The sequence below is a fragment of the Cetorhinus maximus genome, chromosome 16 (assembly GCF_964194155.1).
Source record: "Cetorhinus maximus chromosome 16, sCetMax3.hap1.1, whole genome shotgun sequence".
In the NCBI taxonomy this organism is placed as follows: domain Eukaryota; kingdom Metazoa; phylum Chordata; class Chondrichthyes; order Lamniformes; family Cetorhinidae; genus Cetorhinus; species Cetorhinus maximus.
Window position 1 is genome coordinate 76,998,640 of NC_135894.1, and position 24,558 is coordinate 77,023,197.

Below are 24,558 nucleotides of genomic sequence, written 5' to 3' on the forward strand. Positions count from 1 at the left end.
ATGAGAAGTAATTTTGGACTGCAGTACTTCCTGATGGATAATTGTGATGCTTGTTTGAATGTTGCATTTCTGTCCAATTTTCTACACATGCACCCTTCCAGTATCTCACCCAAGATACTCTGTCCAGAGCCATCATAACTGACCCCAGTGGAACCTTAATCTAACATTCACATCTGCAAATTTTCTAGCAGGGAATAACTTAATGATCAGGGATGGGAACCTGGTTGATTTTTTTTTTCCCTTTACCTCTCTTCCTGCCTGTAGTGCCCCAGTTGTTGCCTGGTCAAAATCAGCAAAAGGCCAATAATCAAAGCTGGGACTACTAGTCTGTATAGTTCATACAGCTCCTTTTGCTAATGTCCATGGCAGGAAACTTAGACAAGGAGCAATAAAAGTAAAGTTGCAAAACCATTTAACAATGACTACCATGTGTTTCACAACCTTTTGTGAAGGTTTTAATTAACAACATTGAAGACAACAGTGCTTGCTGTTAAATGTGGAGTCTTATTCCTTCAGAAGTTAATTAGTGTTGGGGATTTAACAACTTTTTTTCCCAATTTTTTTTCTATTTCCCTTATCTCCCTTTCTTAATCCTAACCATCTTTCCCAATCTTTATTCCACTTTATGTGCATGATTCAAATCTAATTTGTATTTCCGGCTTTATAATCTCTGGTTTAGTCTGCCTGTGTCAGTGAGAACTCTTCAACCTGATTAGCTCCCTTACTCTTGCACACCACAGATCCCCTGTAGAGGGCACTATGCTGGATCAGGTATTGGAGTAGAGCAAGTCTCCACTTTAAAGGCACCAAAGGTTTTGTGGACAGCAGTCAACGAGATGAATGGCAAATGCGATTCCTTTGCCACTGACTGCAAAATGCTGGCCATTATCTTTAACAATGGTGGCTATGTTCTTGTAATAGCTTTTCTTTGCAAAGTTGGATAACTTTACTTTGCTTATCATTATTCTGTTTAAGGTCGATTGAAATTAGCATAACTTAAATGGAGATTTGGTTTGAGGTTAGATGATCATTTACATGTGGGAAATGTTGTAAATTAGATTATGTACATTGAAGAAAAGTTGAAAGGATTTGAAAATGTGGTGAATAAATTGGGCTTATACCAAAGTTCCTGAACACATCAAATACTAGAAGGTTTGGTTGCATTCATTTTGCAGAATAGCTTTTGACTGATTCAGTATGTGGCTGCTTAGCAATTCTACTTTGCATTGATCCCACACAGCAGTTCTTTCTGTGCTATTTACCCATTGTGACTCACTATACCATTGGCCTTGGATAAGTGGTGAAGTCTGTATTCATCCATGACAGTGACCTCAATAATTTTAATTGTTGTGTTCGCTAATGTTCCAGTAAGTGAATGAAAGAAATGTGAGGTGTAACACAATTTTCCTTCATTTATTTCATTCTTTTATCGAGCAAGACAAGGAAAAACTCCAGGATATTTGCATTCTTAAGTACCTTTCATGTCCTCCGTACATCTTGGTGAGCTTCACAGCCAATAAAACACTTTTGACTGATCAAAAGGGCAACACTGCTGAAAAAGCCTTGGTATTGCAGAGAAGTGTCAGCCTAATTTATGTGCTCAAATTTCTGGTGTCGCTTAAATCCACAATCTTCTGACTCGGGTGAAAATACTTTCACTGTACCGGCAGAATGGAAAGTTGGTATCTCTTTAAATTCCAACGTTTATTCCTGTTTTCAGAAAGAAAACCTGCAGTAGTGCTCCAAATTTCATTACTTGGATATTGAATTAGACAGACATGACAAGGGTACACCAAGCCCAGTCAACCCTGAAAAGTCCACTCACTGATATGTGAAACTGGTGTCACAAGTGTGGGAGCTGTCATTTTTTAATTTATTCATTCATGGGATATGGGCGTCATTGGCTAGGTTGGCATTTATTGCCCATCCCTAATTTCCCTTGAGAAGGTGGTGGTTGAGCTGCTAGAGTAGTGAAACAACATCCTGATATAATCGTAGTCACAAAATTATACCGTCCGCCAGTTTCAGATTCCTCCATCACCATCTCTCGTTGCGTCCTTTCCCAATGGGAGGGCAGACCTGCCAAAGGTGGAAAGAGGCGGTCTTAGTGATGACGCGAATATGTGTTCAGAAGTTGATCTTGCCGTCAAATATGACGCCAATTTTGTGAACGGTCTGGTTTTGTCTCGAACTGCTGGCAGGGAGAGGGGTGTTTGGAGTGGGTCCAAAAACAATGGCTTCAGTTTTCTGAATATTTAATCAGAGGAAATTTCTGCTTGTCTGGTACTAGACACCAGCTAAGCAGTCTGATAATTTAGCAGCAGTGGAGGAGTAGAGAGAGAGGTGGTGCTGAGTTGGAGCTGTGTGTCATCAGCGTACATGCAAAAACTAATGATGTGCTTTCTTAGGATGTCACTGAGGGGCAGATGTAGATGGGAAATAGGAGGGGGCCAAGATTCGATCATTAGGGGACATCAAGTGCACGAGTGAGAAGAGATGCCATTGCAACTTATTCTGTGGCTATGATTAGATAAGTAATAACAGAGCCAGGTGAGAACAGTACCACCCCGCTGGACGTCAGTGGAGAAAAGTTGAAGTAGGATGATGTGGTGAACTGTTTCAAAAGCTGTTTTCAGGTTGAGAAGGACAAGGAGGGATAATTCATCTCTGTCACAGGCACATATGATGTCATTGGTGACTTTGACAGGAGCTGTTTTGGTATTGTGACAGGGTTGAAAACCACATTGGAGGGATTCAGACATGGAGTTCTGGGCAGTTTTTGGAAGTGACGACACTTCCAAGGACTTTGAAAAGGAAAGGGAGGTTGGAGATTGAAGGTAGCTTGCAAGGACAGTAGGATTAAAGGTTGGCTTTTTGAGGAGAGGGGTGGTGATGGCAGATTTAAAACAGAGAGGGACAACACCTGAAGAGAAAAATGTTAACAATATCAGCCAATGTGGGGACCAGGAAGGGATGTTGGTATTCAACAGTTTAGTGACGCCAGAGTTGAGGGAGAGGAGGTGGGTCTGATGGACATTTTGAACTCTGAGAGGGCATGAGGGGAGATGGGGAGAAAATACAGAAAGATGCAAGTTCAGGGTTTGGGCAGGGGAGCAGTTGAGAGGAGGGTTGGCCTGGTGAACAAACAGAAGGGAGGAAAGCAGTGGTGGCTGCTGATTGGATGATTTCAATCTCAGTGACGAAAAAGTCCACGAGCTCCTCACACTTGAAAGGTGGAGGAGACGGGAGATGAGTTTAAGAAGGCAGCTTGTAGTAGAGAAAAGAAACTGGTTGTTATCTTTGCATTCCAGGATGATCCTGGAATTATCAGTTTTAGTAGCCGGTATCAGGACCTGATGATGCTCTATCTGGTGCAGCCAGACCTGGCAGTGAGTGACTAAAGCAGTTGCCCACCAGATCCATTCAAGTCTGTGCCCCTTGAACACAAGGGATAGGAGATAAGGGTTTCACCGTTGTAATGGTCAAGGTGAAAGCAAGTAATCATGTTCACAGAATCACAGAATTGTACAGCACAGGAGGAGGCCATTTGGCCCATTGTGTTTGCATCGGCTCTTCGAACGAACAACTCGCTAAATGCTATTCCCCCACCTTCTCCCCGTAATGCCTCACATTCTTCCTTTCCAGATAACAATCTAATTCCCTTTTGAATGCCTCGATTGAACCTGCCTTCACCACACTCTCAGGCAGTGCATTCCAAATCTTAACCACTTGATGCATAAAAAAGCTTCTCCTCGTATCACTTTTGCTTCTTTTACGAATTACTTTAAATCTATGCCCTCTCGTTCTCGATCCACTCATGAGCAGGCACAGTTTCCTCTATCCAGATCCCTCATGATTTTGAATACCTCTATCAAATCTCCCCGTGACCTTCTTTTCTATAAGGAGAACAGTCCTAACTTCTCCAGTCTATCTTCATAATTGAAGTTCCTCATCTTTGGAACAATTCCCATGAATCTTTTCTGCCCTCTCTCTAATGCCTTCACATCCTTCCCAAAGTGCGGCACCGAGAACTGGACGAAATACTCTAACTGAGGCCAAACTAGTGACTTATACAAATTCAACATAACCTCCTTGCTGTTGTACTCTATGCTCCTATTAATAAGGCCCAGGATACTGAATACTTTATTAACTGCTTTCTCGACATGCTCTGCCACCTTCAATGATTAATGCACGTATACACCCAGGTCCCTCTGCTGCTGCACCCCCTTTAGAGTTGTGCCCATTATTTTATATTGTCTCTCTACGTTCTTCCTACCAAAATGAATCACTTCACATTTCTGTGCATTGAACTTATCCGGCCATTCTACCAACTTGTTTATGTCCCATTTGAAGTTCTAAGCTATCTCCTCACAATTCACAATGCTTACAAGTTTTGTATCATCCGCAAACATTGAAATTGTGCCCTGTACACCCAAATTCTAGGTCAGTAATATATATCAAGGAAAGCAAGGGCCCCAATGCTAATCCCTGGGGATCTCCACTACAAATCTTCCTCCAACTTGAAAAATGCCTATTATCCACTGCTCTGTTTCCTGTCGTTCAGCCAATTCCGTATCCATGTTGCTACTGTCCCTTTTATTCCACGGGCTATAACTTTGCTCACAAGTCTGTTCAGCACTGTATCAAACGCCTTTTGGAAGTCCATGTACACCACATCAACAGCATTGCCTTCGTCAAGCCTCTCTGTTACCTCTTCAAAAAAACTCCAAATTAGTTAAACATAATTTTCCCTTTCGAAATGCATGCTGACTTTCTGTAGTTAACCTGCATTTGTCCATGAGACAATTAATTTTGTCCCAAATTTTTGTTTTTAAAAATTTCCCCACCACCAATGTTAAACTGACTGGTCTGTAGTTGCTGGGCTTATCCTTACACCCTTTTATTGGGGCCTAGGCATCAAAGGTGGATGTGAGGGTGTGGTTGAGCAAATTGTAGCTGCAGAAATGCTGTGAATGGAGAGCCAAAGGCTAGATGGATAGGATTTTGAAAATGCAGTTGTAAGTGAATTGTGGGACAGTTTTTTAGAGGGTGGATACAGAGGAAGTAGGATTGGGAGGTAGAAAAGGGGATATAGGTGTCCAGCCAATGAACAGCGAGGCTAGTGCTGGTTGGGCACAACTCATTTAAGAGCTGGCTTCTCCCTTAAGTTGGCATTCTGCCTTAATTGCAATCAATGGGTGTGGGTTAATAATGCATTTTGGATACTATCCGATTTAGCCCCCCTAAGCCTGCTGTTTAAGCAAAGAGCACATTCCATCTGGTTATTTATCTCATTACTGTTTGCAGAACTTATTGCATGAAAATTTGCTGCATTTTGTACAACTGCACTTGACTGCACTTCAAAAGTGCTTCAATTGCGATAAACTACTTTTAGTTGTCCTGAGATCATGTAAGGGACTGTGTAAATGCAAGTACTCTCTTTAATCAATTTTTACTTAATTTGCTGAGCTTTATTGTTTGCATTACTGTGTTCCTAGCATTTTTCTCATTTTTACAGGTACAGATCTGTCAATTTGGCTGTAAGAAGGCTGAGGAATCTTATGGTTTCCACATAACAGGTAAAGATGAAATTTTCAAGTTTGACCTCTGAATCTCTTTCTAAAACTCATACTAAATTTGTCTGAAGTGTATGCATAAGTTTTTTGAATAGGTGTGGGTTTTCTAGATTCACATTTATGGGTATATTTTAACCCATCATCTACTGTGGCTTTTTTTTCTTTTTGGAAGGGTGAATGGACTTGGGTTAAATTTTTATTCTTTACCAATGTGAGGGAAGCTGGTGCCAAGAGAAGATATTTTTCAATTTTGCATTTTTAGTTATTTTGCACCTTGGTTAGGTATCTCTATGGCTGTCCATTTTGGGTGTAAGCAGACCTGCCTCTCATTCCTTTTCAGACCCTCCTGCAAAAACAAACTGATAACAAGTGTATCTAGTGAGGTTCTCATCATTCTGAATTGTAATTTATAACAACTTATTTTGCAAATCAAACAACCCAGAGATAGGAAAAAATATAAGGCAACAAATAAATTAAAGGAGGTTCAAAAACTAGGCTAAGCCCAGCCCATGCAATAAAAATAATTACGATCAAAAATCAGAAGTAAGTACTGCAGCAAAACAAATCTGTAGAAGTAATAGCAGAATTCAAATTTAAGCATTAAATCTTCAAAATAACTAAGTGCTGTCACTGCAACATCCATTTAAAAGTTTGTTTAGCAGCTTTAGTAAACCTCTGGTGGAAAAAGACATGATATGGAGTAATGATTTCTTTAAATGTACTATGATAAATTTGAAAGGCTTAATTAATTCATCTTGGCATGGGCCTCAATGCATGAAACATGGTTGAAAATTGCCTCCTTGTGCATTTTGATGACAAACAGCTTTGGGGTCTGCTGGCTGAATTCTTGTGACAGAGGGCCTCCACTACACCTGATCGGGGAAATTACTATGTTAATAGTTAAAATCAGCCAGTTGAAAATAAACTCCTAGCGAATTTTTCACACTCTGGCCATTAGCTATTTTTTTTTTCCTTTTTAAAAGTGCCTGAGCTGATGTCTTGTTTATCTGAAATCACACAGAATATTGGTTTAAGAAAAAATTCTCCCCCTATTTAGAGAGGGAAGAGAGAGTCTTTCTGATTTGGCTTGCTTCAAATCCATTGGTAAAGTAACTGTTGTAAAAAGATTGTTTTCCAGTAAAATGCTGTGGCCAGCGTCAACCCTGCTTTTGTATATCAATATTCAGTGTTTTTCAGATTTACAGATAATTGATCCATAAGTTCATTTTTTTCCTCATTTCAAATATTATTACTGTCTTTGTTTTTGTATATCATTAGAATCACTGAATGATCCTCATCCTCCTGTGGCAAGTGCAATACAAAGTGCATCCATTCTCTTAAAATGGGAACTAGCAAACACATTGGCAGTAAGATACATTATTCAATGGAGGTACAGAGAACTACCTGGGCAATGGATTTACACTGAAGTATGTATTCTGTGATAGGCCATAACAAATCCAGTACTTCTCAGCGTGTTAAGAGTTTGCAGTGCAAACCAGAATATAAGTTTGAAAATCGTTGCGGTTTCCACAATCCCCAGAAGCAGCAGCAGCTTAACATTGTGGGTTGTAGAAAATTGATGTTGAGCGAATAGTTGAAATTTGAATGTCCATTTGAATTTTGATAACCAAGTTTTCAGGCTTACAACTGAATCTTTCATTTCATTTTGCAATATGTCTCGCAAACATTGCAGGGCATGGAATTCCAGTTGTCCATCCTCTTTTTCCCTCTGCAACAAATATTTTGCATTGACTAATGTGCACAATATTGACCTATTCAGTTAAACTGTGGATATGTATCTGAAAGTGAATGCTGCTAAATATTTAATACAGCTGAAAGTTTGGGAATATATTTAAATGCAGTTTGTTCATTTAAGTTTCAGGACTTATTTTCTTAAAGTCTTTATGACTGCTCATTTTATCTCATTTTGTTTTTGCTTCTTTGCTTTAAAGGGAAAATATGTTCAAAAGTAAAATAGGAGTGAATTGGCAATAAAAATATAGCCTTTCTGGTGCTAACAATGTTCTTGGAAACTTTGTAAAACTATTGATTTGTTGTGTATATGACACACTGTCTACACAGGTTGTTGAAGATACAACGTACAACGTCACAAAATTGCACCCATATACTGAATATGTCTTTAGAGTGATATGGATAATAACAGACAGCTTATATAAATACTCATCTGAAAGTCGCTCATACAGAACCAAACCATATGGCGGTATGTTATTATAAAGAAGAATAATATATAGATATAAATAAGATGTACCTTTGCATTGTTTCTAAGATGCAATGTTTTTAAAATGTGTTCTTATAGAATATCAAGAAAGGTGTTCTTAACCAAATACCTTCAGTTGTGTATTTGATCTTTTTTTGGCCGTGGACACACATTAGAAGGGTTACGTTTTTGTTTCTTAAACACTTGGATGAGCAATCCAAGTCAATACTACTTTTAAAGATATCCATATATAGACTTGTGCTTGGACTGATGAGAAGCCATGACCACCTATAGGCTGGATGGCCCATAACTCCCGAGCTCCAGGGTGTTGTACATGGAGAGTACACAAAGATGCGCCAAAGATTTAAATTGAAAAATAAAGATGGTTCTGACCTGTCTTACAGCAAGAGTTACCCAGAAAAAGTTAAAAGAATAAACTTCTAACTCCTGGGTAACTAGAGTACTGACCCTCACCCGACTACCCTTCCTGCCCCCATGATCCTACAAACTTACCTTATACTCTTACCTTCTCCCTGGCTTCTCCAGGTGGCTGAACCTTTAAACTTACCTGCTTTACAGCAGCAAGTGCTGCCTTACCTCTGACTCAGCTGCCCTTGACACAAGGCCTTGGGAACCTGCTGCAAAGAACCTTCCCCACTTGGCTTGAGTCAGGTGTTTGGGCGAGAAATCTGTGGCTGCATTTCGGGGTAAATAACTAGGAGCGGAGTGGCAATCTGACTGTGATTGCCACTCCACAGAAGTTATGGCCCACTGCATCTGCCTTGGCTCTAATTTGGCTCACTTGGATTTTCATCTAGAACAAGGGCAAGATCATGGCAAATGCAATACAAAGTGGCAAAGTGTGAAGTTATGCACTTTGGTAGGAAAAATAAAAAGCAGAATTTATTTTAATTGTAAGATGAGACTGGGAAATGATTGCCTTAGTTGCCTTGGGATCCATGCACATGAATTACAGAAAGATAATATACATGCACGGCAAGGAATTAGGAAGGCAAATGGTGTGCTAGATTTTATTACAAAGGGGTTGGAGTATGAGAGTAAAGAAGTCTTATTACAATTATACAGGGTATTGGTGAGGCCATACCTGGAATATTATGTCCAGTTTTGGTCTCTTATTTAAGGAAAGACATACTTGCCCCAGAGGGCTACTACAAAGGTTCACCAGATTGGTTCTAGTGACGAGAGGATTGTCCTCTGTGGAAAGATTGAGTAGACATTAAAGTTCAGCGAAATGAGAGGTGATCTAATTGAAATGTATAACATTCTTAAGGGGCTGATAAAGGACGCTGAGAAAATGTTTTCCCTGGCTGGCTAATCTAGAATAGAGTGTCACAGTCTCAGAATAAAAGGTTGATCATTGAAGACCGAGATGAGGAGAAATTTTGTCACTAAATGGGTTGTAAATCTTTGGATTTCTCTACCCCGGAGAGCTGTGGCTGCTCGGTTGTTGACTATATTCAAGCTAGAGGTCAATAGATTTTAAATACTAAGGACATTAAGGGATATGGGGTAGTGCAGTAATGTTGAGGTAGAAAGTCAGCCATTATCTTGTCAAATGGCAGTTCCGGCTGGAAGGGCCAAATTGCCTACTTCAGCTCCTATTTCTAATATGATGGTGTCTCGGCCCATTCTAGCTGAATTCTAACCGGGCATTCCCAGCATCAAATCAACATCATACACGTTAATACAATGATATTAACCATGTGCTAACAAATTGAGATGGGCATCTTGGGATAGAGTGTGGCTTGATAATGCTGCTTTATTGAGCTCTAGAATTTGTGTATCAGGTCCATTGTTGAAATTGTCTTCTCACATTTTAAATTAGTGGCTTGACCACATTGGGGAAAAGAAACTTCCTTGTGGCTCTACAGGGGTAAGCACCTAAGAGGAAGTGGTTGGGAATAATGCTTATTAAAAATTATAGGGTGGCAGAAATGGGAGGATAAAGCCCTGGCTCTTAAGTTGGTTTGCAGTTTTCAGCAGTTATTCATTATTAAAGATTCACTTTGTCATTTTTAGCCTTGGGAAATGTGATTCCATCCTTTTTGCAACTTGAGAAGCAGTTATGGACTTTAGGAAGTAATACAGGTTTGAACAGATTCATTTCAAATTGTCCAACTAATGAGTCATATTGGAAAGAAAATGTTTTTTAAACTTTATATTGTGTGTGTTTTTTTTTAGTCCCATCATCTGCACCTCTAATCATTAGGACTGAAAGTCCCAGTCCTACCTCAGTGGTTGCTGAGTGGAAACCACCCATGTTTCTTAATGGGCCATTAATTGGTTACCATATTGAGCTCCAGAGTGGTACTGAACATTTTCTCAGGGATGCAAATAAGGGACAACTACGTTATTCTATTTATCCTACTAAACCAGGCACAACATACAGGTACTATATACTTGTGCGTCTGTCTATGTCCTTAACAAATATATGGTATGGGATGTTCTAGTTGAGTATAGTGATATATTTAGGTTCAGAACAAGTCCTGCCTTTGATGATATTACTTCTGGGTGGTTAACTACGAAGATATCAAAATACCCTCCAATATCACTCTTAATCCTTTTCGAAAATTAGATAGCCAATGTTGCACGTAGGTGAAAATCTTTAGGAGCCTGTTTTTCAGAAATTCACTTTTATTGTTTTTTATGAAATTGTAATTTGAATTATATAAACTGCACATTTTACAGGGAAATATACATTGCAAAGATAACTTTATATCTAAATAATTTTCTCTACCGCTGTGTCAATAGTCTATATGGGCTGACTACAGTTTTTTTTTTGTGTGACAAATATATAGGTTTTCCATAGCTGCAAGGAATACTGAAGGAATTGGACCTGTAGCTATTATGAATGTTAGCACACTGCCTCAACCAGGTAAATAGTCCATTATAAGTTAACTTCAATTAATGGTGCCCCTTTGCGGATTATACATTATACATTTACATGTTTGTTAGAGGTATGTATCTGTTACTTGTATAATTTCATTCTTCAACCAAGTAATTCTTTTCCATCATGGTCCAGTCAATGAGATCTCTTTTCCAAAGCCAGTCCATACTCAGCCTACCACACTTGAAGGGTATTGATGTATTATTATCTTTTTCACAGCAATAACGTGGGAGTGGGCATGGGGTTTCTTGTTGAAAGGCTTAATAGGGTAAATATTCCTACTGGAGATATCTATACAATGTGTTAGATTTGGATGTTAGGTCATGGTATATTTGTGTTGGGTGTCAAGTAATGTTCTTTTTAAACTGCATGGCAACCTGAGTCCCTAGTCAGTTCAGAGAATGTTCACTCGACTGGTTCATGGGATGAAGGGGTTACGTTATGAGGAACGGTTGAGCAGGTTGGGCCTATATCCATTGGAGTTTAGAAGAATGAGAGGTGATCTTATTGAAATATATAAGATCCTGAGGGGACTTGACTAGTTGGATGCTGAGAGGATATTTCCCCAGGGGTCACAGTTTAAAAATTGGGGATCTGCCATTTAAGACTGAGATATGGAGAAATTGTTTTCTCTGAAAGGGTCATTAGTCTGTGAAATTCTCTTCCTCAGAGAGCAGTGGAGGCAGGGTCATTGAATATGTTCAAGGCTGAGCTAGATAGAGTCAAGGGTTATGGGAGGGGCAGACAGGAGAGTGGAGTTGAGGCTACAATTAGATCATTCATGATCTTATCAAATGGCAGAGGAGGCTCAAAGTACCAAATGGCTGACTTTTCTTCCTAATTCTTGTGTCCTTATGTACATAAGAACAGTACTGTCAATGGCAGGCAGATTCACCAGCTTTTCTGCCTCCATTCCCGCTGACCATTCCATGCATATACACAGTTGATCAATATAACTAAACTGCTTTGCTTCATTTTCTAAAATGCAAGGGGCCTTTGTTAACCAGCGAGCTTCTACCCCTTCTGTTGCTCTGTCACTGCCATTTTCCCTCTTCACTTGCACTACATTGTTAAGCTAATTGTTTCCTCTTGGACACATGTACCCGTGATGTTGCTTGCAAGCATTGGGTGAGGGATCAATGTTGCAAACTGTGTTGGAGACAGCAGTGTATATTACAAGATAGTTACTGCAGTTTGTGTGGCCATGTACATGTCTGTGTGTGAGTGCGAAGGGAGGCAGAATACTAGAGCTGATGGTGGAGTCATGACATTTTATCTTTTACTCTCTCACATTGTTCAAGGTGGCTTCCTTGAAAGGCATCCAGTGCTTGTAGTCCCTATGCTCTCCTCTGGTGTGCATCTTCGCCTTTGTATTGGGTGCTATCTTGTACCCAGTGGCAAGGTAGCAAAACTTTTTAACATGTTTATTGAAGGATCCCATGCACAGCAATCAATGTACCTAAGCTGCAGCTTAACCCAAGTGTCATTAAGTAGCCACATAATATGCTGTTAGGTTGCGTTACATTACGGCTGTGATGTCAGTCTTGGCTCAGTGTTGGCACTCTTGCCTCCGAGTCTGGAGGTCATGCATTTAAACTCAATTCCAGAGACTTGAGCACACAGTTACAAAGTGTTAACAGTGCAGAAACAGACCATTCACCCCATCCCAGTTATCTAGGTGGACACTTCAGTGCAGTACTGAGATAATGCTGCACTGCTGCAAGTCCTATCTTTCAGATGAGATGTTAATTGAGGCCATCTGCTGTGTTTGGTTGATTTACAGATCTTGTGTCATTATTTTAAAGAAAAGAACAGGGTAATTCCTCCTGGTCAACATTTATCTATTAACCGGCATTGCTAAAACAGATTGTCTGACCATTAATCTCATTAATGTTTGTGGGACCTCGTGGTGTGCAAAACAGCCATCTCTTTTCTTTACATTACAAAAGTGACTTCATTTCAAAAGTACTTCATTGGCTGTAACGCAATTGGGGTGTCTTGAGGTTGTAAAAGGCAATATATAGATGTAGGTTTTTTTGTTCTTTGAAGTCTTTTTGAAATTTCAAGTGTGCTGTGAATTACAGTTTACAGCCCTAATTTGCGCTCTTTGATAAAGTAACACACAGGCTCTCAAAGGTTAGGGCATATGGAATCAGATGACAAATAGCTGAATGGATAGCAACTTGGATAAACATATCAAGTGGAGAGTAAGGGTAAAGGATAATTACTCAGACTGAGAGAAAGTAGGAAGCATTGTTCCATGAGGATCAGTGCTGAGACACTTGTTCATAATTTACATAGAATGATTTGGACTTGGGAGCAAATAATCCAATATCAAAATTTACAGATAATGCCAAACTGGGGGAGGGTGCAGCGATAGCCAACACTGAGGAACAATGCAACATAATACAAGAAGACATTATAAAACTTGTAGACTAGGCAATCAAGTGTCAAAAGGAAACAAAGAGAATTTCTATACTCAGAGTGGCTAGAATGTAGAACTTACTACCACAACAAGTGGTAGTGGCAAATAACTTGGATGCTTTCAAAAGGAAACTAGATGAGTACACAAAAAAAAAGGAACAGTAATCATGCGGAAAAGCTAAGATGAGGTGGATGGAATGGATGAAGACCTGTTGGAATATAAATACCAGCACAGACTAGTTCGTCCAGATGACCTGTTTCTGCCTGTATTTTCCATGTAATGGCAATGAAAGAGCTGTAAACTTGACTGATATCTTGAAATGGGCTAACAGTAGTTGTGTAACATGCATGCTTATGAACATGCATCCATGGTCCTTGTACCTGATAAATGTTTGTTAACCTTGGCAGCATTCTTTAAGATGTGCTTTCCATTTTGCATTTGTCCCAGGTTTTTGTGCACATAGTATGTCCATTGTTACCATCTCTTGCCAGCCATTGATACTGTCCTTCTCTGTAAGTGTTTTGGAGTACAAAACTCCTCGTGCAATAACCTGTTCACTTCAGCCAACCACCAGGGAATATGCTCTGAAGAAGGGTCATATGGACTTGAAATGTTAACTCTGTTTCTCTCTCCACTGATGCTGCTCGACCTGCTGAGTTTTTCCAGCATTTTCTGCTTTTGTTTCAGATTTCCAGCGTCCGCAGGGAATCTGGTACTGCACTGCTCCGTCACTTACCCAGTGATGACATTGACTGGAAAAATGACCCTGATTTTCATTATTTACACCTGTGTGAAGAACCCTTATTTGGATTTCCTAAATAGGAGCCAATTTTGAAATGTCTTGGTAGTTTCACAAATTGACAGCCTAATTTCTGGAGAGTCGTGACTTCATTTGGATGTGTTTGGCCAGTTGTCAGTCTGGCTGTGAATCATTAATGAGCATATACATTTCAGCGGGGGAAGAAAATCAGTGCTTAATTCATTGCATTTGAATCATGTCTGTTGTTGGTTGACCATGAGTCATTACTGATGGCAGTTGCAAAAGAAATTTGTGACTCAGAACTTATAAACCTTAGAGAAAAAAGACTGTGTAAAGAAATGTAGTGTATATGGAAATTGAAGTAGTGAAAATTTTGTTAATCTAAGTGATATGTATAAAGATCATAATAAAATGCTGCTTTCCTAAAAATTAACTGAAAGCAAATTATTTCACTTTTGCAGAGCTATCTGGGAGTCTAGCACTCTGGCTGTCGAGACAAAATGCCCTATATGAAAGTAAACCTGGAGATTTGGAGGAGATGTTCTGTTCCAGAACAGATTGGATTACTCACAGCATCACTGGTACAGTTAATTCCTTCTTTTCATGTGGATACAAACAAGCTGTCCAGCTTCCTGGCTGAGTAATCTACAAATCAGTAGGTTCAATCAGATAATTTGAGATGTGTAGCTACAATGAAATTTTCACTGAATACTATTATATATATTTTTTTCTGCATTAAATAAAACAAAAATGAATTTGAGATAATTGGCAAAGCACCGAAGGGGAGATGAGAATTTTTTATTTCCACACAGCAAGCTGTTATGAACTGGAGTGCACTATCTGAAAAGGTGCTTGAAGCAGATTCAGCAATAAAATTGGATGCGTATTTGAAAACGAAAAACATGCCGGACTATGGGGAAAGAGTTGGGGAGTCAGACTAATTAGATTGGTTTGAAAGAGCCGGCACAGATATGATGGGTTGGATGGCCTCCTGTCTCTCTAATTTTGTGAAAGCTGTATGTAATATTAATGCAATAAAAGCTGTACAATTGTATTTTAAGTCTCTATTTGGTATTATTTTTGTGTACAAATAAACAAGGGATGTCAAGGTTAGAACATTTTATTCCTTTTTGTACATTGGTGTCAATAGGTAAACTTTAGGTGAAGGCAAAACAAAAAGAGAATTACCTGGAAAAACTCAGCAGGTCTGGCAGCATCGGCGGAGAAGAATAAAGTTGACGTTTTGAGTCCTCATGACCCTTCAACAGATCTGTTGAAGGGTCATGAGGACTCAAAACGTCAACTTTATTCTTCTCCGCCGATGCTGCCAGACCTGCTGAGTTTTTCCAGGTAATTCTCTTTTTGTTTTGGATTTCCAGCATCCGCAGTTTTTTGTTTTTATTTAGGTGAAGGCATGTTGTTGGGGCAGTTAAAAAGGAGTTTTACTCTGGAGTGATTAATGCTGTTGGTGCATGTCCAATGTGGGGAAATAATTTACTTTCTAGTATAAACAGCTCTCGCCTTAAGAAACAGACAAATTAACCAATATTTTTAAATAGGGAAATTGTAATATCACTGATATTCCTATCACAAGCCACTAAGAATTCTACAGATTTTCTTGTGCTGTAGAACCTACAGAGCTAGTGATAGTTGAATTAATTTTATTTCATAACTTGGAAATAAAATATATCGTGGCTGAGCATGAATCATGGTAATCATTTCCACGTGTAACCTTAGATTTTTTAATTCATTGCATGCATGTCGGTGGTGCCACCTCCTGGTGCAGGAACTTTGTGCTGGTGTATGTGGCCTGTCAAACCAGCTGAAAAATAATTCCCTTGAGTTTGGAAGGGAGCTGACCTAATCAAGGTGTTCAAAATAATGACATAATTTGACAGGGTAGATACAGGGAAACTATTTCCTTTAGTTTGGGATTCCAGAACAATGTGTCCGGATCTTAAAATTAGAGTAATGGAGAGACGTCTTTTTTCCACACAAAGGGTAGCAAAAATGCCTGACTCCAAAGGCCTGAGAATTCTGGATCATTGAAACCTCCAAGACTAAGATTGATAGATTAATTAGCTAAGAATGTCACGGGATGTGGATCAAAGATGGGCAAACGGATTGAGGTATAGATCAGCCATGATTTTGATTGAATGGTAGAACAGGCTCAAGGGCCTGACTTAGTCTACTCCTAGTCCTAATAATTCAGACAAGTAACCAAACACTTCCTTATTTATGTCCTCCCTATTCCCATCTTCTAATGGATTAGGAATATCTGGTGACATACGTAAAAAAGAGCTCTACATTTCTGCGGGGCCACACATCTGGGCACTATCAGTTGGCAGCTCTAACCATTCTCGTCTGGTTTATCGGAGTGACAGATTTATCAGTGATCTCTCTGTTGACTGGCTATATAGCAAACTTTACTTTGTCATAGGCCAACAGGTAAATATTTTTGGCATGCTCTTGATTTTGATGCTTACTGAGTAATATAAATATTTCCAAAGTTCAATTCAATTTTTTTTGCAACTTATATTTAGTCATGTGTTTTTGATTTATAATCCAGGTGGTTTTTCCCCTTGTTAGCTCTTTTACAAACTAAGCTAGTATGCAGGCACAGCAAATAATTGTGAAAGCTAATAGAATGTTATCATTTATTGTGAAGGGAATTGATTACAAAAGTAGGGAGGTTATGTTTCATTTGTACAGGGCATTGGTGAGACCACATCTGGAGTATTGTGTGTAATGTTGGTCTCCTTATTTCAGGAAGGATGTAAATGTGTTAGAAAGAGTTCAGAGAAGGTTTACTAGACCAATAGTAAAGCCTGGATCAGGAACTATGGGATGAATTAAGGTAGTCAATAACTAAGGGACCAAATACAGTAGATGCAGATTTCAAATTAACAGAAATTGACTTGGATAATAATGCTTTTACTGGTAAAAGAGAAAAGGGCTTTCCAGAATTAAAATAAAGACTGTTTTATGATTTACATATAAACATATGAATTAGGAGCAGGAGTAGGCCATTCGGCCCCTTGAGCCTGCTCTGCCATTCATTCAATAAGATCATGGCTGATCTGATTGTAACCACTACTCAACATACCTGCCTACACCTGATAACCTTTCACCCCCTTGTTAATCAAGAATCTATCTAGCTCTGCCTTAAAAATATACAAAGACTCTACTTCCACTACCTTTTGAGGAAGAGAGTTCCAAAGGCGACTCAACCCTTAGAAAAAAATATCTCCTCATTTCTGTCTTAAATGAGCAACCCCTTACTTTTTTTTAAGTCGCCTTTGGAACTCTCTTCCTCAAAAGGCAGTGGAAGTAGAGTCTTTGAATATTTTTAAGGCAGAGCTAGATAGATTCTTGATTAACAAGGGGGTGAAAGGTTATCAGGTGTAGGCAGGTATGTGGAATGGTGGTTACTATCAGGTCAGCCATGATCTTATTGAATGAATGGCAGAGCAGGCTCAAGGGGCCGAGTGGCCTACTCCTGCTCCTAATTCGTATGTTTATATGTAAATCATAAAAGTCTTTTTATTAATTCTGGAAAGCCCTTCTCTATTTTACCAGCAAAAACATTATTATCCAAGTCAATTTCTGTTAAATTGAAATCTGCGTCTACTGTATTTTGTCCCTTAGTTATTGACTACCTTAATTCATCCCATAGTTCCTGATCCAGGCTTTCAGCCTGGCCTGGAGGTCTATAGCATACTTCCAGTAATAGTTATCTCTGTTACCACCTATTAATTCTGCACAAAGCAATTCTGTGTCTGCCCTTCAAACTGTGTCCAAGTTGAAGTGATGCACCTGTTTCCTTTTCTTGTTGCCTTTATGCCCCTCCCCAATTCCTGCTACCATGACGCTTGCTGGCATTAACGATTCCCCGCTGCACCTCTCTCAATGAAAATGCAGTATTTGTTTTACATCATGTCGTGATTGACGTCTGATTACTTATTACTTTTTGCTCCGCTGTATATGTTAGTGATTAAAAGTTCACCAATCTTTCTTTGTAGGTGTTACGATGTGATGTGAGAAACTGCTCCACTGAAGTTGTCATTATGTTACCTACTTCTCCAGTTAAAACTCTGGCAGATCCATTCAATGGGTGAGTCAAATGTCCTTAAAGCTGTGTGACCTCAGATTGATCTGCTTCTTTCAATGGTTTCTTATCAACTGATAAATTCTGGAGTTTGACACTACTGGAGGTTCAAGTTCTTTCCTCATCCTGAGAATTATGATAGAATGATACTTTATTAAAACGTTAAATTTGTTGCCTGTAGGGAAGGTAAAATTGGCATCCATGTTATGACTGTTTTATGTGTTATACATTTTTATATCTCGGAGCTATGCAGAATTGACACGCCAGTTCCTGTGTATAGGAACTTTATTTACTAGTGTTTTTTTAAATGTCTGCTCCTTGCTTACAGCTCTTTGCTTTCAGGAACTTCTACTGTTTGTTTCCTTTTCTGAGTCCACACCCAGGCTTAACTAATCAAGCACAGTGAGTATCAATAGTAAAGACTCAAACTAACACACAACAATTCAACACAATATATTTTCCCCCTTATAAGGTTTTTAGCTTTACATTTGTTGTCCAGGCTGGTTTAATTTAAAATATGTATTTGAATCATTTCTTAGAGTTCAACTTGCCCGTTTTCTCTAAGTACAGAAATAATCTTCAATGTTGCAAGGTGCTTTGCTATTGCTAATGCTCTCTGTGGTAGTATAGTTAAACATATCAGCTACTTAATTGCATGAACCCGTGAGATACCCAACCTCAAAGTTATACTGTTGAAGACGATTTGACCATCTGTGATGGGTAGAGGTCGATGACAAGATCCTGATGTGGCTGACACTGTTCAGCACTTGGTGCTTCGTGCAGAGTGAACTTTCTACTATAGAGATACATGTGCCAATGTTCACAAGTGTAGATGCAGCTTAGTGTTCCCCACTCTCCAGTAGAGTGTTTGTGCTCAGTTTCCAACAATGGACGTGGTGTATAAGTGATTGGTCATTTGCTTCCTTCAATGTAGTCTGAGGGTACAGCTCCAATCGCACTTCTTGATGCATCTGTTGTGACATACATTTCCGCTTGTGGTTTGAAATGCGCAAGGACTAGCGGAGATTCTATCATCGCCTTTAACATACCAAATGCTGTTTTATGTGCAATTGTCCATTCTCATTGCACATCTTGGCGCAGTTGTTTCTATGATCTCTATGTACATAAGAAATAAGTTTGTGATAAAAATTGGTAACACCAAGGAATGATTTCAACCCTTTCATGTTAGACAGGGTTGAAAGCGAATGAATGGCTGTGACATTGTCATATGTAGGCTTTACTCCACTGCTGTCACTTTGTACCCTAGAAAGTCGATCTGAGGTGCTGCAAATGTGCATTTGTCCTTGTTGAGCACCAAATTGTGTTGTGCCAGTCGAGTGAGCAACGTTAATAACCGCTGATCATGTTTTGCTTTGTCCCTCCCATGGATGACTATGTCACCAAATAGGTTGAACGTCCCCTCAACATCTGACAAGACTGATGAAACTATCTTCTGCTAGGTGCTGAACTTAGCCCATAGGTAATCTGCAGTGCTTGAGTAACCTTCATGAGCAATAAGAGCTGTAAGATGATGGCTTTGCTCTGCTAGGAGTATCTAAAGGTAGCCTCACCACCTGTTGAGCTTCATGAAAATTCTGGAGTTATGAAATGATGCTGATAGTTCTTGGATCATAGGAAATGGGATACTTAGCTGGAATGATTGCTTTGTTGAATGCTCAAGGTCAATGCATAATCTAAGTTTGCCATTATCTCATCACACAATGACTGGGTTCGATATCCATGGCAATGAGTCGATTTGCTCAATGATACTGTCTGCTTCTAGCTCCTGTCTGCCAGCTCCTGAGATACATTCGTGGGATTGCAAATGGCAACCATCTCAAATTTTGAAAAACTGGTGGAATTGATGGGTAATGCGAGGAGCATGGCAGTGTCCCTTTATCTCCCAAATCTGGTAAATAAGGAAAGATACTGGCGTGTACAGTCTGCGTCATTGATCACAATGCGTGCTCTGATGGGGTCTCCATGCCTTGAATCCAAGCTGATTGAAAAGACTTTAGCTACATAGAATATTAACCTGTCTTGGGTGATGTTTTTATAGCACACTGGAACTGTGATCGTCCCCAAAAGTGGAATAATTGAGTCACTAAGCGTGAAGAGCATCTGTTAGCAGCAGTGAGGCAAAGTTGCAAAAAAATACTGATGGTAAAGTTTCTTGGACAAGATAGATACTTTCACGCCAACATCAAGAAGTGACAGAGAGATGCTCACGTCGTTCACTCGGCTGACACCTGGGATAGGAGTGGCTATCTAATAAGGAAAGGTTGGACAGGCTGGCTCTGTTTCCATTGAAGTTTAGAAGATTGAGAGGTGATCTTATTGGAACATATCCTGAGGGAACTTTATAGGGTGGATGTGAAATTATTTTTCTCCTTGTGGAAGAGACTAGAACTAGAGGACACATTTTAAAAATATGGGGTCTCCCATTTAAGACAAAGATGAAAATAATTTTTTTCCTTCCTGAGGGTTGTGAATCTTTGGAACTTTCTTCCTCAGAAAGCAGTGGAGGCAGGGTCATTGAATAATTATAAGGTAGAGGTAGATAAATTCTTCAACTAACAACGGAGCCAAAGATTATTGGGGGTAGGTGGAATAAGAAGTTGAGGCCATAATCGGTTCAGCCACAATCCTATTGAATGGCAGGGCAGGCTTGAGGGGCAGAGTGGCCACCTACTCCTACTAATTCGCATGTTTGTATCTCAACTGAGAAATCTCAAAATGACTGGGTGCTTCACTGTTTGTAATGGTACATACATGCTGTACCTCACTGTGGAAGAGGCTGTTCCATGTGTGAGCCGATGAAGTCCTCTGCTTTGACCTACACACCTTGGCGAAGTGGCTCCACTTTAAACATGAGCTACGCTTTTTCCCCTTGAGCTGAAAATGGCATTGTGAATCAATGAGCACTTCTGCAATTTAGGCACCGTTTTGAAGGTATCTGACTGTGATGGGGCATGTGATGATGAGACAGCTGAGGTCTTTTTGTCCATAACCCTTGCACTTGAGCTGTTTAGGCAGGCTGTGTCTGCAAGCCTAAGTCTGAGGGTGCGTTTCTGCGCAATGTCTTCAAATCAAACATGGCAGATTTGATTTGGACTGCCAAGATCAAGACTTTTTCCAAAGTTAAATCATCATCTTCCATAAGATGTTCCTTAATTCGTGGAATTGAAGTCTCTTCAATTAATTGGTCACAAATTAGTTCGTTGGTTAGTGTGCCAAATTTACATGTAGAAGCCAATTGCTGCAACACTGTCATGTATTGTTTAATGGACTCACCATTTCCTTGGCAGAATGTATATTGTTTGATCATCACATTTTTCAGTGGCTGGATGTAATTTTCAAGAGCACTTACCACCATATCAAACGTAGATGTGTCTTCTGTGAGCTGCTTGTATAATCACTGACCTGCTATGTCTATGTACTAGTATTGCCACCTTGAGAGTTGCTGCTACATCCAGACTGTCTATCCTTGTATACACGACCATAAGAACATGGAGCAGGAGTAGGCGATTCAGCCCCTCAAGCCTGGTCTGCCATTCAATACGATCATGGCTGATCTGAATGTGGCCTCAACTCCACATTCCATCTATTCCCGTTAACCTTTGACTCCCTTGTTAGTCAAGAATCTAACTACCTCTGCCTTAAAAATATTCCTGCTCTCTGGGGAAGAGTTCCAAAGATTCACAACCCCCGAGAGAGATAAAAAATATTCTCATCTCTGTCTTAAATGGGAGACCCCTTATTTTTAAATCGCATCCCCTAGTGAGAAAGTAGTTCTTAAACCTCAAAATCCATTGCTATCACAGTATGGGTGGATATCCCTGCAATGAAAGAAACCATGCAGGATTTGGTTTAAACTTTTCTCCATCATGCTCATTGCCACTTCGTTGTATTTTTGAGCTATGCAGAGATGACACATCATTCTGTGCATATAGGACTTTTTATTTACAAAAGTTATATTTTAAAATGTCTGCTCCATGCTTACAGCTCTTTGCTTACAGCAATTTCTACAGTTTGTTTACTTCCTTGAGTCCACACCCAGACTTAACAATCAAACACATTGAGCATTAATAGTAAACAAATTCAGATAATTAAACACAACAATTGAACATTACAGTGTGTTGGTCAATTTTCTCCCTTGTTGGTTAGGATTGTGTTTTTTCTTTCTTTGTCTTCGTTATTTATTAATCGTATAATGCATAACCTTTTTCCCTTTTTTAAAAAAAATTCAGTCAGCAAAAAATATTGAGATGCAGTCATTATGACAATTTTTCACCTATCTACTTTTTTAATTCTTTCATGGGGTAGATGAAGTGAGGGTTGTTAGCTAGGCCAGCAATTGTTGCCCATCCCCAATTGCCCTTGAAAGAGCGGTGTGAAGCTGCTGCCTTGAACCATTGCACTCCCATGTGGTGTAGGTACACATACAGTGCTGTTAGAAAACAAAGCTTGGGAGAGGTTGCGCACATGGTGCTAATCTCTCGGGCCTGGACTCAGGCAGCACCACCCAGCCCTGCCCTCACGCCTCCATGCTTGCAAGCAAACGTGTGGTGGGCGCTCCACTCTTGGGCACAGTTCCAACGCTCAAGATCTGATTTTCCTGGAGTGAGAGCCCGAGTCCATGTGGCCACTTGGTTTGACAGCTAGGGTGCATTCTGGGTGATGTAGTCTGTGTCCACCCTTTGCTATGCTTTTGCTCTCCCGTGCAGGTGCTGGCCCCTTAATGGACTCTACATGCTGTTTTCAGTGCTTGCTCTTCCCCATGGACAATTGAAATATCTTCCCCTGAGCTTGGCAGAGTAAAGATGTGGGTAATTCTTCTGAGTTTTTAAAGTTTCCTATTTCCCTCCTGTACAATCTCCTCTGATTTATTACAAAAGTGTTAGCATTATTCTAGTTTTTTTTCCATGCACAACAACTTACACATAACTAGTGACCATTACCTTTTCACCATTACTCTTTTACTTCTCTCCTGCTATCACTTTATTGCTGATAGGGTAGCCATAAGTCATGTTAATAATCACTGTACTAACTCCTTTCTAATTTACTTTTTCATTTGAATTGTCCATATGCACACTTTTTCGAAACATCATAAAACCAAAATCAGAAATAAATTGCCTCTTGATGGTGTGCAGCTCTGGGCTGGGTCCTTCCTGACCCAAGTTCCTGCCTCTCGATGGTGTAAAGCGAGTGAGTGTATGTGTGGACCCTGAGACTGGGAGTGAGCCAGACACACACCACAGACCCCACCTCCCTCCTAAAAACCATTCCACACACTAGGCTGGAAGAATAGGAAAACATAGTCCGAAAGGCAGCCTGCTTCTGACCACCACTTTCGTATAAACTCCGCCAAGACTAGCTCAGAGTGTGCGCCACTCTGAATGCCAGGTCAGTGTTAGTTAAAACCAGTTCCTTAACTTGGCCCCAATCCCCCTCCTGTGGTGACCAGGACTTTGGCCTAGTCTGTCCCTCAACTCCTTAAGTGAAAAAGCAAAATGCTTCAGTTGTTAGCTCTGCTGCTTGGTACATTTTTGATATCATTATTATTAATTACTCATTTTTAAAATCATCAATTTATTGCATTGTTTTTTTCATACCTTAAAAGTTTTTTTGAAATTCATGTTAATAGTGTTGTGCCAAAGCAGATCTCAGCTGCTGCTGGGGATTGAAAGGCTCAAGAAGTCTGATTGCTTTTTGGGGAGCTGGCAAAAGGGGTCATTTTTGCTCCAATAGAAACGGGAAGTGTTGGAAATGCTCAGCATGACTGGCAGCATCTATGCTAAGAGAAACAACCCTTCATCAGAACTAGTGAAGATCATGGACCCAAAGTGTTGGCTATGTTTCTCTCCCCACAGATACTGCCTGGCCTGCTGAATATTTCCAGGATTTTCTGTTTATATTTCAGATTTCAAATACCTGTAGTACTTTGCTCCATCCCAGGCATTTGTAAGTGTGGTTAGTTTCAATTTAATGTGAGGAAATGTTTATCACTTGATGCAAAGTTTAATTTTTCCGCTAACAAAGCCCACTCGTGTAGATAGAAATAGCACATTATTGCAGGTGACTTGGTTGGTGCTAAATTATTGGAAGGTTTTGCCATTTTTAAACTTGAAGTGAAACCAGAAACCATGCACCAATGGATTATGTTACTGTTAGTTCAAGATATTCTCCTTTGTACATGGGATTGATATTTGTGGTGTTTGAGGTACACGTATTTTGGATGTTGCTGTCTTCATATTGCATAGGGCTAGGCGCTGATTGCGTAATATGAATGACCAAGTTGTGTGTAATTGTCTGACAAAGCTGCAGTTGTAAAGTATATCATACTGGAACCTGAGCTTCTGATGGGCTTTATAAATAGAGTACAAAAACCAAAAGGTTTTGCTAAACCTATATAAAATAGTTCGACCTCACTGTGACTATTGGGGGGTTTCAGGAATTTGACCTCACTGACTATGGGGGGGGTTCGGGGGGGAAGCAGAATAAGTGGCCAGGAAACAGGAGAAGCAGCAGGGCCCATGATTTCTCTCCCTGACCCTGTTAGG

The 24,558-nt window shown here is 39.8% G+C and overlaps 1 protein-coding gene and 1 long non-coding RNA gene across 2 annotated transcripts in view; both read left to right on the forward strand.

The window, feature by feature from the left end:
* LOC144691731 (uncharacterized) overlaps positions 1 to 7,755 on the forward strand; it is a 46,334-nt gene extending 38,579 nt beyond the window's left edge. Inside the window, exons 5-7 of the long non-coding RNA XR_013579200.1 lie at positions 5,519 to 5,579; positions 6,855 to 7,003; positions 7,659 to 7,755. This is a non-coding gene — a long non-coding RNA (uncharacterized LOC144691731). The remainder of the gene's footprint in view (positions 1 to 5,518; positions 5,580 to 6,854; positions 7,004 to 7,658) is intronic.
* Positions 7,756 to 10,662: 2,907 nt separating this feature from the next.
* On the forward strand, positions 10,663 to 18,005 carry LOC144691893 (proto-oncogene tyrosine-protein kinase ROS-like). The gene is made up of 4 exons (XM_078560467.1): positions 10,663 to 10,690; positions 14,349 to 14,468; positions 16,160 to 16,335; positions 17,910 to 18,005. Exons 1-4 carry the CDS (start codon positions 10,663 to 10,665, stop codon positions 18,003 to 18,005), a joined length of 420 nt encoding a protein of 139 aa, XP_078416593.1.
* Positions 18,006 to 24,558: the final 6,553 nt, after the last annotated feature.

Bases quoted from the DNA above. Each gene is read 5' to 3' on its own strand.
- LOC144691893 (XM_078560467.1), top strand. From the start codon at position 10,663: ATGAATGTTAGCACACTGCCTCAACCAG. The intron at 10,691-14,348 runs GTAAATAGTCCA...TCACTTTTGCAG, and splicing joins TAGCACACTGCCTCAACCAG to AGCTATCTGGGAGTCTAGCA. The intron at 14,469-16,159 runs GTACAGTTAATT...CTAATGGATTAG, and splicing joins GATTACTCACAGCATCACTG to GAATATCTGGTGACATACGT.